We start from the raw sequence: 15,007 nt of genomic DNA on the forward strand, positions 1-15,007 counted from the left end.
CGGGACGAAAGGCGGAGACTGGCTGTGTCGATTCCCGCGTGGGCGGAGAAGGGGCGGGGCATGTAAGGAGACCTGAACGGGATTTGAGGTTAGGCGGGGGCGGGGTTTGAGGGCGGGGCCTGGAAGAGATGGGGCGGGGCATAGGAGGAGCTGGTGGTGCGGCTTTAGATGGAGCTGGTACTAAGACAGGTCGCAGGGGCTGTGGGCGGGTTGTGGGCGTGGTTGCGGGACTGAGGACGCTGTGGTGGAGGCTGAGGGCGTGGTTATGGGTGTGGGCGGGGCCTGCGGGCCGGGAGGAGCTACCGATCCAGCCCCTGCCCCTCACTGTGGGCAAATCCCCTCTTCCCCCTGGCATCGGGGCTTCTGGGGCTTGAAGACCCTGGGTCTGCGGGAAGCCCTTGCTGAGCGTCCCTCGCCTACCCCGTGGCCAGTGGGTGAGTAGGGCTAGATCTCCGCCCATCTAGGTTCCCTCCTGCCCCAGCTCTGGCGTCTGACATCCCAAGGAGGAATGCAGGGTGGGGGCATTTGAGCCGGACCTGAACCATCCTCATGATTCTCAAAAAGTAGCTTTATTGTGGTGTAATTGATAGACGGTAAGCTACACATTTTAATTTGATACGTTTTGACACTGGGATACGCCTGTGAAACCATCACCACAATCAGTCTAGTGAACACCCTGGGTTACCTCTTGGTCATCTCTCCCTGCCCTCCCTCATCCCCAGGCAAGCACTGATCTGCCTGCTGTCACTACAGATTACTTTGCATTTTCTGTAATTTGCACAAATGGAATCGTATATGTGCTTTTTGTGTAGCTTCTTTCGCTCTGCAATTATTTTTGAGATTCACCTGTGTCGTTTGGTTTGTCAATGGGTAGTTCTTGCATGGCTGCGTGGTACTCCAGTGTATGAGTGTACCACAGTTTGTTTCCATTCACCTGCTCGTGGGTATTTGGGTGGTTTCTGGTGTTGGCTCTTACAGATAAAGCTGATCTGAACATTGTGCACAAGTCTTTGGATGAATGCTTTTCTTTCTCTTGAATAGATGTCTAGGAGTGAAGTGGCTGGATGCCACGGTAGCCATATGTGAAACTTTTTAAGAAACTGCCAAAGCGATTGTATGGTTTTACATTCCACATCCTCCCCAGCACTTGGTATGATTGGTCTTTTTAATTTCAGATACTCTAATAGGTGTGTGGTGATAGCTGGAATTGTGGTTTTAATTTGTATTTCCCTGTTGGCCAATGATGTTGAGCATCGTTTCATCTGTTTATTCTCCATCTCCCATAGTAAGCATTGAGTTCAAATCTTTTACTCACTTTTAATTGGGTTGTTTATTTTCTTATTATTGAGTTTGGGAGTTTGTTGTATATTCTGGGTACAAGTCCTTTATCAAATATGTGATCTTTAAACATTTTCTCTGAGCCTTTGGATTGTGTGTTCATTCTCCTAGCAGGTTTTCAAAGAGCAGAAGTTTAACTGTCAGAAAGTGCGATTTATGTTGTTTTGTTTTGTTTTGTTTTATGGATCCTGCTTTTGGTGTCATATATAAGATTTGCCTCACCTAAAGTCACAAGGGTTTTAGAGTTTTAAAGGTTTGCATTTGGGTCTATTACCTATTTTATTTGGGTTTATGGTGTGAGATACGATTCAATGTTTACTTTTTGTGTATGTGGATAATCAGTTTTTTCCAGACTGTTGAAAAAACTATCCTTTCTCTTGTTTGCTGAGAGTTGTTTAAATCAGGAATGAAAGTTGGATTTTGTTTTTTCTGCATCTATTGAGAATCTTTTTGCATGATGGTCTGTTAATATGATAGCATATACTGATTGATTTTAAAGTGTTAAATCAATCTTGTGTTCTTGAGATAAACACCACGTGGTCATGATGTATTATCATTTTTATATGTGGTTGAATTATTTAATGGATATACAACTGCTGAGTTTGTTGTATTCCTGAATGTATGTAGTTTGTATCACTCAAGAAATTGTCCAAGTTGTTGAATTTATTAGCATAAAGTTATTCATAATATTCCCTTATCTTTTCAACATCTGTGAGTCATGAAGTGACATCACCTTTCTCATTTCTGATACTGGTAATTTGTGGTTTTTTTTTTAAACTGAACAATCAGAAGTTTATCAATTGTATTGATCTTCTCAAAGAAATAGTTTTTTGGTTTCATTGATTGTTGCACTTTTTTTTTCATCGACTTCCACTCTTACTTTTATTCTTTCTTTTGCTTTTTTTTTTTTTTTTTTTTTTTTAGACATTTTTTTTGAGACAGAGTCTTGCTTTGTGGCCCAAGCTAGAATTCAGTGGGTGCAATCTCAGCTCACTGCAAACTTCACCTCCCGGGTTCAAGCAATTCTCCTGCCTCAGTCTCCTGAGTAGCTGGAATTACAGGCATGTGCCACCATGCCCAGCTAATTTTTGTATATTTTCAGTAGAGACAGGGTTTCACCATGTTGGCCAGGCTTGTTTCGAACTCCTGACCTCAGATTATCCACCCACCTCGGCCTCCCAAAGTGCTGGGATTACAGGCATGAACCACTGCATCCAGCCTCTTTTGCATACATTGGGTTTGACTTTCTATTCTTTTTTAGGTCTCTTAAGGTGGAAGCTGGAGTCACTGATCTGTGATCTTCTTTTCTAGTATAAGCATTTAGTACTATAAATTTCCCTCTAAGTCCAGTTTTAACTGCATCCCAGAAATTTTGATATACTGTATTTTTATTAAGTTTAAAATAATTTATAATTTTCCCTTTGATTTCCTTTTTGACATGTGAGTTTAGAACTATGCTATTTCATTTCCAGATATTTGGGCATTTTCCAGAGCTCTTTCTGCTGTTGATCATTAATTTAAATCCATTGTTGTCAGAGGACATCTTCTATGTTTTGGATCCTTTTAAATTTATTGAGACTCCTTCATGGACCCGAATATGGTTGGCAGTTGTTGCATGTGCACTTGAATTTGTGTTCTGTCGCTCCACAAAGTGTCCTATAAACAGCAATGACTGTATTATTTGAGTCGCCTATATTATCATCCCCTTTCTGTCTACTTGCTCTGTTAATTATTGAGAGACCAGCCTGGGCAACAAAGTGAGACACCATCTCTACAAAAAAATCAAAACCTTAGCCATGCATAGTGGCGCGTGCCTGTAATCCAAGCTACTCGGGAGGCTGAGGCAGGAGGATTTCTTGAGCCCAGGAAGTCAAGGCTGCAGTGAGCCATGATTGTGCCACTGCATTTGAGCCTGGGTGGCAGAGCAAGACCCTGTCTCAAACAAATTCTTGATAGCGGTGTTGAAACCTCTGACTGTAATTGCAGATTTGTCTGTAATTTTTCCTCGCAGTTCTATCAGCTTTTGCTTCGTGTGTTTTGAGACCCTGCGCTCACGTCGTGCATGCTCTTAACTGGTTGACCCCTGTGTCATCATGAAATGACCCTCTTTATCCCTAGACCCTGACTTGAAATCGATTCCTGCTTTCCTTTGATTAGTTTAGCACGGGATATCTTCTTTCACCTTGCTACTTTCTACCTAGTGTGTCTCATACTTAAATTAGCTTCCTTGGAGATTTCTGTAGGATCAAAGTATCTGCTTTGACATATTTATTAACTCTAAAAAAGTAATAACAGCTTTTCAGTGGAGAAACCACCTTATCTATGTGACAATGCTCGGGCTGTCAGTGGCAAGGCAGATTGGCATCATGTACCCTTGATACGACACCCTGAGAAGGATGTCACTTCTGCGATATTCCTGCCGAAAATGCATCTCCCCATTCCAATCGTGAGAACATCCCGGGCACGCCCAAACTGAGAAAAACTCTACAAAGTGACTGGTCAGTGCATTCAAAGGCAAAAAGCTCATGGAAGACGAGAGAAGACAGGAGAAGTGACAGCTAAAAGTAGTGGGGAATCTTGCAAGGCACAAAGAACATGAGCAGAGAAACTGCAGACGCTGAGTGAGGGCAGCTGTGAAGTTGGTATGTTAAAAGCGGAAGGGATGCCAAAGGCAAACCCAAACGTTACGGTATATTTTAAATCCAGTGAATTCATGCAGTTGCCACCGAACACCGCAGTGTAGACAGGAATGAGTCCGCAGACATTACCAAGAGTGAAGGAGGCCAGGCTCGCAAAGCACACCTGGACAGGTTCCGACTGGGGAGGTTCAGGAGCAGACGAGACTCGTGGGGGGCGGTGAGGAGGTCAGACGCATGGGGACAACAATGTGGGGGCTCCAGGGCTCCGGGGGCTGGAGATGACTGGGTGCTCGTTGTTGACATAAGAAACCCATCGGCTGCTCCCACGTAAGGCGTGTGCATGACTAAGTGTGTGTTATGCCACTGTCAAGACAGGGCAGATGTGCAGCCTGCTCACTGGTCGCAGATGCTTCCCGGTGTTGACAGTGTGTGCACCGACGGAATGCTGAGTCGGGGGCACTTGCCTGAAGCCACGTGGTGAGTGCCTTCTTGGGTCCCCTGGGTTCTGTGTGTGTGGCCTGCCCCGTTTGGTGAAGACGTCAGCCGTCTCCGAGGGCCCTGCACGCAGCCTGGGCCACCGTCTGCTCCAGACCACAGCCTGTGCTCTCAAAAACACCAGAAGCCGCCTCCTGCCTCCCTGGTCTGAGCCTCCCTCATGGCTGTGATTGAGTTCAGGGCTGAGCATCTCACTCCCTTATCTGCCCAGGATGCAGCCTTGTGGTCTAGGAGTAAAGTGTAGCTGCTCCAGCTGATTAATCACTCTCCCAGCTGCGAGGGTGTCTCGCTGGGGACTGGCATGGAGGAGCTGCACTTGCAGCATCCACGGGGCTGGGATGCCATCAGGCAAATGAATAAAACATCCTGGGTGAAGGAGCCGGGGTTGCCCGCCCCACACTCAGGGCGGCCTCAGATGAGCCTGCCCCACTGCCATGGCTGGCCACTGGGTGCAGGCTGATTGCCCTGCTGCCCCTGCCTCCACACTCGTCCCTCCTGTCCCGGCCCCTGACCCAGCGTGGGGACCCTCAGACAGAGCCCCGGCCGTCTCACAGGCAGGGCAGGGGCAGCGCTGTGGCGAGGGCCAGAGCTGTCAAGGGGAATCCACGGCCCCCAGGCACAGCCCCCACCCCTTCCCTGGGTGCCACCTTCAGCTGAGTGTTTCTACATCCCACAGACACAGAGCTGAGACCTGCCCCAGACAGTGGGAGCTCAGCCCAGTGCTGCAGCCAGAAACAGGAGTACTGAGCACAACATGGCCCCTGGCAGAGGTCTGGACCCACAGCCCGTAACCGAGGAGTCTCAGGCTTTCCCTGTAGCACCTGGCGGCTGCGCTGCAGGGGGAGAGGGAACTGGAGAGGAGTGGGGTGGGCCACATGCAGTCTGCACTGTGGTTCAAACCTGCCACCTGAGAGCCCCTTGGGGGTGGAGGATGCTGACCCCAGATGCAGCTTCCAGGACCTCCCAGCCCCACTGCCTCTGAGCTTCGAAAGGGGCCTGAAGATCTACATTTTTATCAAACCCAGGGTGACTCCGTCACGAAAGTTGGTGACGGGACTGATTCTAAGCAGGGCATAAGGGGTCAGTTGTGTCCTTGGTGACGCTGATGGGGTGAGGGGGACTTGGGGGGTGGCCAGAGAGCTTTGGGTCAGGTGGAAGACAGAGGCCTGCCCAGAGCAGGGTGGGTGTCACCTGCGGCCAGTGCTCAGCAGCCAGGCCGCCCCAGGCTCCATCTGGAGCCCCTGCAGGGGCGACAGGGCACATTGGCACCACCGTGCAGGGGAAGCCAAGGAGGAGGGCATGTGGATGCCACCATCCTGGCCTGGAGGGCTTGGGGACGATGTTGGAGCCCAGGTTTAGGAAAATGAAAACAGGGTGCTGGTGGGTTGGAGAAACTGGGGGTGTAGGGCTGAGGGGCTGCAGGGCATCCACAGGCCTCAGAAAGCTCACCTGTGGATCGAGGAGAACTTCAGGCAGCCGTGACACAGCCCCCGGCCCTGGACGTGTCAGAAACTTTATTTGTGGAAAACACACAGGAGCCAGCCAGGCCTGAGATGGCAGATTTAACATCTTGGGTTTTACCACATTCCCCATCCTGAGGGCCCTGATGGTTCATACACCTGTGAGCCATTGACACCAAACCACGAGGTCCCCACATCCCCACCGCCTTCCCACACTGTCCCTCCTTCCTGGGTGTGGCCAGCACGTGGCTCCCAGGTAGTGGGGAGGGAGAGCTTCTGCAGCCCCCTCCCAGGGTCCCTGGGGCTAACCCTGGCAGAGGCCCTCTGGGTCTCTTCACAGGCCTGGGCTGTGTCTGGGCTCCTGTCCCCCCACGGAGCTTATCCTGACAGCCAGGAGTTCAGACGGTGCCCCCGGGCCAGGCAAGGATCCGTGTTGAGTCACCTCGGAACATGGAGGCCCTCTTGGGGAGAGTGGCAGGGCCCCTTCCGCACAGGCCACAGGGGACCCTGACGCTCCAGGGAACCTGCCTTGGGCCGATAACCTCCATGGTGGAAGAGTTGCTTGGGGTGACACAGCCAGGAAGGGAGTGAACTCTGGCCAAGGGCCCAGCCCCTCACCTGATGGCCAAGGGTCCCAGAGGCCCCTCAACTCCGAGTGGCCTGTGCCCTGTCTTGAGTTCTCCTCCTAGGTCACCCTGACCCTGTCCAGTTCATGAGGTCATCTGCGGCAAACTTGCAGCGGCCGTGAGGGGCAGTGGGTCCACCACACCCCATCCTGTGCAGGGCCCAGGATCAGCCTAAGTCCTGGACAGGCTCGGGAGAGAGAAGCCCTGGTTTCCGGGGGGACCGTCCACGGCCTGCAGCTGCCCGGCCTGAGTGCACAGTCAGTAGTGAGCCCCAAATTCAGCTGCCACCTTCTGGAGGAGGGTCTTGTGGTTCGCGTATAGTGGGATGCGCCTGTCCACCACCTGCCATCGGATGGAGGCCCCCGAGTCGCAGGCGTGTAGGTTCTGGAAGAACAAGGGCAGAGCTGACCCACCCTGCCAGCCCTGCCTCTGCCCAGCTGAGCCCTACAGACTGCAGCCTTCGAGGGCACCCTCACTTTACTCCTCTGTGAAATGGGAGGCAGGACCCCTTTGTCAGGTGCACCAGAGATGCACCCCCAAGGCCCTGAGGATCCTTCAGGGGAAGAAGATGCAGGTGCAGCTTTGCTGGGAGCTGTTTAGCCTGCATCTAAAGCCTGGGGGTATTGCATGGAACTTTCCCATCGCAGTTCTGAATTAGGAGCATGCAGGATTGATCCAAGCACTGGGAATCCACATCCCCGTAAAAGGCTAAAAGCCGGCAGCAGAGGCGGGGGCGGCCTTGCCAGCCTCACCCCTGGATGCCTTCCTCGAGGTCTCCCTGGAGGATCCAGGTCCCAGAACTACACAGGGCCCTCATGGTGGCCTGTCCTGTCAGCTCTGGCCATCTGCAGTGGCTCCCTGGCCTCCCCCGGTACCCCCTTTGTCACTTTCTGGGCAAGACTGATCCTGTAGCTTCCACTTTCTGGCCCTGGGCCCCGGGAGCACAGCCAGGTCCCACCCTTGGAGGCCCCAGAGGCAGGTCCAGAATCCAGACCCCCTCCCTGCCTCCCCACTTCCCCTCTCTGGAGGCCAAGTTCATACAGAGTTCAGCCTGTTCAGTTCCACGTCGTTCTGGTCCTGGAAGTGGACGCTGATGGCCACCGTCTCGATCCAGGCATTGTCCGTGTTCCTCGGGTCGTCCATGTAGCCTTTGTACACCTGGATGGGCAGGGTAAGCCCGACAGCAAGGGACCCCTGAGCAGTGCTCCGGCCCACCACGTGCCCTCTACCCTGCCCCAGCTCCCACCACACACAGGACCCTGGCCCAGCTCCCCCAAGCCTGCCCGGGCCTGTACGGCAGAGCAGCCCAATGCCGGCCTCATCCTGAACAGTCCTTGCCCTGCAGAGATCTTGGAAACGTCTGCTCAGTGAAGAAAGTCAGCTTCAAAAGCCACCTGCTGTAGGAGTCCACTTATAACAGATGTCCAGAACCCGCAAATCCAAGGAGATGGGAAGCAGATTCGGGAGTGCTGGGGAAGAGCTTGGGGTGATGGAATGTTCTGGAACTGGATAGAGGTGGTGGCTGCACAATGTTGTGAAGGGCCCCCCCCCCTGGGAAAAAACCCTTTTTTTTTTTTTTTTTTTTTTTTTTTTTTTTTGAGATAGTCTCACTCCCACCCAGGCTGGAGTACAGTGGTGCAACCTCCACCGCCTGGGTTCAAGCAATTCTCCTGCTTCAGCCTCCCAAATAGCTGGGATTACAGGCATGCACCACCAGGCCTGGCTAATTTTTGTATTTTTAGTAGAGACAGAGTTTCGCCATGTTGGCCAGGCTGGTCTCGAACTCCTGACCTCCAGCGATCCGCCCACCTCAGCCTCCCAAAGTGCTGAGATTACAGGTGTGAGCCAGTGCACCCAGCACGTGTAGCCTGTTATTATAAAGAGTGTCCATGAAGGGCTGGGTGCAGTAGCTCACGCCTGTAATCCCAGCACTTTGGGACGCTGAGGTGGACAGATCGCTTGAGCCCAGGAGTTCATAACCAGCCTGGGCAACGTGGCCAAACCCTGTCTCTATTAGCTGGGTGTGGTGTCTCACCCCTGTAGTCCCCGCTACCTGGGAGGCCAAGGCAAGAGGATTGCTTGAGCCCAGGAGGTGGAGGCTGCAGCGAGCCAAGATCGCACCACTGCACTCCAGCCTGGGTGACAGAATAAGACGTTGTTTCCAAAAAAAAGTGTGCATGGCATTTGTGTGAGAGAGAGCTGGAGATGAAGCCTTTCTAAGGAAACAGTGAAGTTTCTAAAGAAGTAAACAAAAAGACCTGGTACAGTCGGTCCCCAGGCTGGGCACTTGGGAAGGGCTCTCCAGAGCTTGGGAGTCGGGGGCAGGTCTGAGGGAGGGGCTGGCTTCCCAGCACCCTTGGGCGCAGCGGTGCCCAAGTCAAGGGTGGATGTGCGGAGGAGGGTGGCACCATGCCTCCAAGCTGCTGTCACACCTGAAGGCAGCAAGGGTCCTCAGCCCATCCCCCTTGACTTAGGAGAAAATGGAACAGAGAGGGAGGGGCCTGCACACAGCTGTGCTTCCTGGTTCTCTGGGAGCTGTGCATCGTAGGGACAGGGGCTGGGACCACCGTCACCCTGTGAAGCTGGGTGGGACCACTCTCACCCAATGGGGCTGGGGCAGGTCCCTAGTATCATGCTATGTTCATCCTACGGCCCTGGGAACACATAGATGGAGCAGAGTAAACAGGCCGGGAATACCTCCGTGCCTCGCGTTAGCAAGTTCTCAAAAGACAGCCAGTGCTCCTGCCGGACGATCTGCTTCAGCTTCCGAGGCAGCGTCTCCCCTGGCTCCCGGGAGCCCTGGACAGACACAGGCAGGTCAACAGGGCACTGAAGCGGGACCTCAGGCTGCCCTGGCACCCGTCTCCACTGGCCGCCTGCCCATCGTGGGCAGCAGCCCAGCCCCGGGAGCCACAGGCAGGCGGCGGCTGGGGCTGGAGTGACATTACCCAGAACCAGCCATCTACGTCAGCATCTGTGAGCCTGCCATGGCCCGAGCAGGGGGCACTGGGCTGCAGGCACAACCTCTGAGGAGCAGCGACAGCCCCCAGGATACCCACCCTGAACTCAGGCTCCCCAAGGATGACAGGGCACCCCCTCCCTGCTCCCCTGGCGCCTGCCCCAGGCGTCGCCCCTCCCAGCTCAGGCCCAGTGCAGCAGGCTACTGCAGTGGGTTCCCTGTTTGCATTCCTGTCTCTCCCAGTCCCACCCCGGCCTGTGCTGGGGCTGGCTGGGCTCCCAGACGCTCCCGAGCGCCACCTGCCTCAGGGACCTGACTCTACCCCGAACCTCCTCCTCCCCACACCCATCTTTCCCGTCCTATTTGTCATTCAAAGTCCCATTGAAACACCCATGAGTTTCTCATGAAGACTTTGCAGGCACGTCAAGACAGTCCCACCTCAGCCCCGTGACACTCTCACCCTCAAGCATGAGTGCCCTAGAGCCAGAAGCCCAGGAGGCCCCTCAGAGCGCCCCTCTCAGTGACCAGCCAGAGCTGACAGAGATGCCGGTGAGTGGAACCCCAGACCCAACCCCACGCTCCCCACATGGAGAGGCCAAAGTGCCAGAGAGCGGAGGGTGACTCGTGCCCCAGGGCTGGGTGTGCACAAGCAGAGAAGCCACTGGGTGAGAGCAGCGGGGCAGCAAGGGGACCCCGAGGCCAAAAGCCCCCTCTGCTGCAAGGTTGGTTCCAGCTGTGGAGCGAGGCCCCCCAAAGCACTGGGACTCAGCAGCTGGGCCTGGGCTCCGGAATCCCCGTTCCTGCCCAGAGGCCCTCGTGGCACTGCTGCCCTGCACACCACGGTGGCACACACACTCCCACACCAGCAGAGGCAGCCATCAGGCCGTGAGCTCAGGGCCAGAGAAATGCAACAGCTTCTTGCTGAGTTGTGACATACTCCCCAGATCAGGTGCAGAGGAGAAGCCCTGAGGGGTAGGCTGTACCCCAGAGGTCCCGCACCATGGCCAGGCCTGGCAGGATTCAGACCTCCTGGCAGGACCAGCCTCTTCCATCCCCTGCAGTGAGGGGGCTGGAGGGCTGCGGAGACCCAGCTGGCCTGAGAGGAAACAGGAGCTATTGGAGGCACTTGAAGAGGAAAGGCCCGGGTCATCTGTCCCAACTGTGTCCACCCCTCCCACAAGACCCTGGGGTGCGCTCCAGCCTTAGCCCCACAACCAGCCACTGCCCCTGAGCTGAGGAGGCTGTGCACACCCCTGGGCCCTGCCTGACACTGTCCTCTCTTTATGGCTCAGCACCTGGCCCTGAAGGTCAGGAGCAGGTCGGTGTCTGAGACACCGTGAGGAGCTACCTCTGACCCCAACACCCTGAACCCCAAAAGGGGAGCCCAGGTGGCCTCCAGCCCAGCCCATGCGTGGGACACAGTAGGTGCCCCGTTAGTGTTTATGCACCAAAAGATCCTCTGATCCTGGGTTTTTCTAACTGCAACATGAGGAAACAGGAGGAAGAGGAGTGTCTTCTACAGACAAAATAGGCTGGGGTCTTGAACCCTCCCTGCCCTGGGGCTAGTGTTCAGTCTGTGGGTGGAATGGATGAATGGACGAGTGACCCACAGACAGCCCAGTGGACAGAGGCCCCATGCGCCGCAGCCTTACCCCAGGCAGGGCCCAGTGCTCGGAGAGAGGGAGCTTCACCACCAGCACTTCCAGCATCTTCTTTATGCTCTTCCTGCAGATGGCTCCGTCCTCGTTCCGCCTCCACCTGCAGAGGGAGCGACCACAGCTGCCCGGGACCCGCTGTGGCCTCCACCCTCCCCTGCGCCACGCTGGGGCTGGCCCTGCCTGGGGCGGGGCGGTGTCAGGTCCACCACAGGCTCAAGCTGTGTTCTTTTTCAAGTTCTTCATCCCCAGGGAAAAGACTGAGCTAGTAACCACTTAGGGGATGTCCTTCCTCACTTCCATCAGCAGCTGGTAGGACTAGAAAGAGCCCCAGCCTTCATGGAGAATTTTTAAAGATTAAAACCCTTAGAGAGGTACCTGCCCTTTAACCCAGCTTTGCAGTTTGATCACTCTTAGAAAATGCCGGTGGGAACCCAGTGGGGTGATGTGGGGGGCCGAGTGCCACCTGGGGGTGACATGGGGGTGATGTGGGATGCTGAGTGCTGCCCAGGGGTGATGTGAGGAGCCGAGTGCCACCCGGGCATGCCAAGGAGAGGCCAAAGGACCAGGGAGCAGAGGGTTTCACTCACACCCCAGGGCCATGCCTGCACGGCCAGAGAAGCCACTGGGTAAGAGGGGCTGGGCAGCAAGAGGACCCTGAGGCCAAAGGCCCCTCTGCTGGGGGAGGTCCCGGCTGTGGAGGCATAGCCCCCAGAGAGCACAGGGCACAGCAGCTGGGCCTGGGCCCCAGAATCCCACTCCTGCCCAATGTGGACAGCAAGAGCCCCCAGCAGTTTCCTCAGGGACGGAGGCGTCTGCACCCGCACAGAAGGCGGCCTGTGCCTTGGGTGAGAGCAGTGGGCCGGCTGCTGGAGTGCAGAGCAGTGAGTCTGAGGGGGTAAAAGTGGAGCTGTGTCCCCGTCTGTGGATGGGTGTGGAGGAGTGAGCCTGTGGTGGGAGTTGAGTGTGGGGCTGTGTCCCTCTGGATGGGAGTGGAGAGTGAGTCTGAGGGGTGAGTGTGGGGCTGTGTCCCTGTGGAGGCGGGGGTCCTCTAATGGGCTAGGACCGGCAGAAAAGTGAAGGCAGCCCCCGGAGAGGGGCATGGTCCTGGGATCTTGGGGATCCCAGGGGATCATGGACATTCCTGCCCCGTTTCGGGTGTATTCATGTTTATCCACAGACGCCCCTCACGTCCCCTTGATGGGCACCAAGTGCCAAGCACCAAAGCCGCCCTCCCGGCCCCTGGGCACCGGGGAGTGGCAGCAGCCCCTGGTGAAGGTGGGAGCGGCCGCGTTACTGAGGTGCTGGTGCCCAGCAGGCGTGAACTCACCGCGTGACCATGGGGTACAGCGTGTGGTTGGGTCCAAAGCAGCTGAGGCTCCCGCGCCCACGCAGTCCCGTCCGGCCCATGGGGTTCCTGGGATGCAGAGGGGTCAATTCAGTCCACCATCCACCACTGGGGGAGGACAGGGCGGGGAGGGCAACTGAGAGGGGACAGCGGGCATCAGAAGCCGGCGCACAGTGGGATGTCGTTCAGGCTTCTTTAGGGACCTGCTCTGGCCTATGGGGGAGGATCCCCTTGGGACCCCCAAGGAGTAAGACCAAGGCTCTGGGTTACCTTGGGGTCACCTGGTGGGGGAACGGTCTCCCTGGGAGCAGAAGTCCAGCCACTGCAGGCCGGTGAGGGGCTAAAGTGCCACCTCCCCACGGAGCGTAGAACTAGCCGACTGCTCGGGCCAGCACTTTGCGTCCAAAGGCCCCAGAGCATGGTCTGCATCCTGGCAGCCTTCCGAGGGGCAGCATGGGAGCCAGGCCAGACACCCAGAGGCCCTGCGTCCGTGTGGCCACAGAGACCCCCAGCAGAGTGTGCTAACCACAGGCAGCAGCAGCCACAGATGCTTCCCCTTGGGCCAGGCTGGTCTCCCTGACACCACGAGGTCCTATACGAAACAGCAAGTTCTAGAAACGGGCGAGTTCCTGTGAATGCACCACTAACACAGAAGGAAGAAACGCACTGCCGCTACCATGCGGTGGGGGTGGCCTCCATGTCTACAGAAAGTCCCCAGCAGTGTCCCCGCCACAGTCCCCACCAGCATGCCCGCCACCAGTGTCCCCGCCACCATCTCCACCACCATCCCCGCCACCAGCGTCCCTGCCACAGTGGGGACAGTGGTATCATTCCTCCACCAATCCACTCTGACCTCCAGATCCCACCAGAGCTGTAGCCTCCGACCCACCCCTCACGGGCCTCCTCTCTGTACAGCCTGGACTCCAGCCTCCTGAGTCCGCGCGGCCGTGCATGGCTGCCCTGGGACAGCTGACCACCTCTAGCACTGGCGGCCACCAGCCAGGCCTGTGCCACCGTCCCTGACCCTGCCTGGCGTGGCAGCCTCCAACTGGCCTCCCCACCTCCACCCAGCCCCTCCTCTCTGTTGCCCCCTTGCAGCCGCCCTGCTCCTGCCCAGCTGTCAGGGACCCCAGCTCTCGTTGCACTGCTGCGCAGACCTGCCTGCGTCCGTGGTGATCAGAGTCCACACCAGAACCTGCCCAGTGTGTAGGGCCCACCTGGCTGGGCCTCTCAGACAGCCCTCCCAGCTCACTCTGCGGTCTCCTCTGTGGCCGGGGGCCTTGCGCGGTGGGGCCCAGGCAGCCTCCCTAGAAGCTGCTCAGAAACCAGAGTCCCGGCCCCACCAAGCTCCAGAGCTGGCACCACATGCAGCAAGCCCCGGGGACCTCAGCTCCAAGGCCGGGGCTCACTCAGGGTTCCTGCGATGGCCACTGCTGCCTCCCCTCAACCCCAAGCCCGTCTCTCACTCCCGTCTACCCTGCCCTTGCCAGCCACCATTCTCCTTCCTGTACTCACGCCACTGAGCGGGCAGAACCCGGAACCAAGGCCATGGACAAATGGGGCGCTGGGCAGAGCTACACTGAGCTCCAGAAGGAGAAGGCGGCGGCGGGTCCTGCTGCTGGGAGCAAGGCTGCCTCGTCTCCCCGTAACTGCTGTTCATGCCGAGTGCAGCACATTGGTCAAGAAGCTCACAGAGGAGGCCACACGCTCTGCCTGGCACGAGTCCACCCCCACAGGAAGCTCTGGGCCCCAGGGCTCTGCTGTCATCTCACTGTCCCTGTCCCTAGTCGGCCAGTGGCAGAGCCAGGAGGGAGGTCAGGGGCCTGACGGCTCCTACCATTAAATCACATGCACGCCCGCTCCTGCCAGGAAGGAAACAAATGCTATGCACCCTTGCTTCTCAGTCAGCCTGAGTGGGCCGGGCAGCAGGGGCTTCAGACCACCACACTGCCCTCCCGCACTGCAGCCCCCACCCCACAGCCGAGTCTTCAGCTGCTGTCACTGTGCCCTGATCTCTGAGCCCCCGGTCATGATCTCGTCCATACAGTTCTCAACCCCTCATCTCCCCGCTGTATGCTCGCTAGCTCCATCACAACGTCAAGGCATAGGCCCGTCCACAAACCTACCCACACAACCCCAAAGCGCGAACACAGCGACACTCCAGCTGCAGCAATCACATGTTCATTCACTCATCCGCTCACAGCTCCAGAAATGCAGGTGGGTTGTGGGGTGGAGAGCTGGCCTTTGGGCTGAACAAGGCAGAATCCTTGCTGACCTGACCTCAACCCATTTCAGAAAGAGCGGGCAAGACAAGCCCAAGTGGAGTGGATTCAAAAGAGGAAGGGACGAGCGGGCAGGGGCCAAGGAGACAGCGTGTTTAAAGAGTTATGTCGGGCCGGGCGCAGTGGCTCACGCCTGTAATCCCAGCACTTTGGGAGGCCGAGACAGGCGGATCACAAGGTCAGGAGATCAAGACCATCCTGGCTA

The 15,007-nt window shown here is 56.4% G+C and overlaps 1 protein-coding gene across 2 annotated transcripts in view; it reads right to left on the reverse strand.

The window, feature by feature from the left end:
* Positions 1–5,859: 5,859 nt before the first annotated feature.
* Positions 5,860–15,007, reverse strand: part of TRPM2 (transient receptor potential cation channel, subfamily M, member 2) — a 98,285-nt gene continuing 89,137 nt past the window's right edge. The window contains exons 28-32 of one of the 2 annotated variants that reach the window (XM_012002514.1): positions 12,503–12,589; positions 11,170–11,275; positions 9,256–9,357; positions 7,600–7,716; positions 5,860–6,942 (exon numbers count right to left, since the gene is read on the reverse strand). In XM_012002514.1, coding sequence (XP_011857904.1) covers positions 6,817–6,942; positions 7,600–7,716; positions 9,256–9,357; positions 11,170–11,275; positions 12,503–12,589 — 538 coding nt within the window. In that variant the 3' untranslated portion in view covers positions 5,860–6,816. The remainder of the gene's footprint in view (positions 6,943–7,599; positions 7,717–9,255; positions 9,358–11,169; positions 11,276–12,502; positions 12,590–15,007) is intronic. The other variant, XM_012002513.1, reaches the window with a different exon arrangement.

This window comes from Mandrillus leucophaeus, unplaced genomic scaffold (genome assembly GCF_000951045.1).
Source record: "Mandrillus leucophaeus isolate KB7577 unplaced genomic scaffold, Mleu.le_1.0 Scaffold69, whole genome shotgun sequence".
NCBI lineage: Eukaryota > Metazoa > Chordata > Mammalia > Primates > Cercopithecidae > Mandrillus > Mandrillus leucophaeus.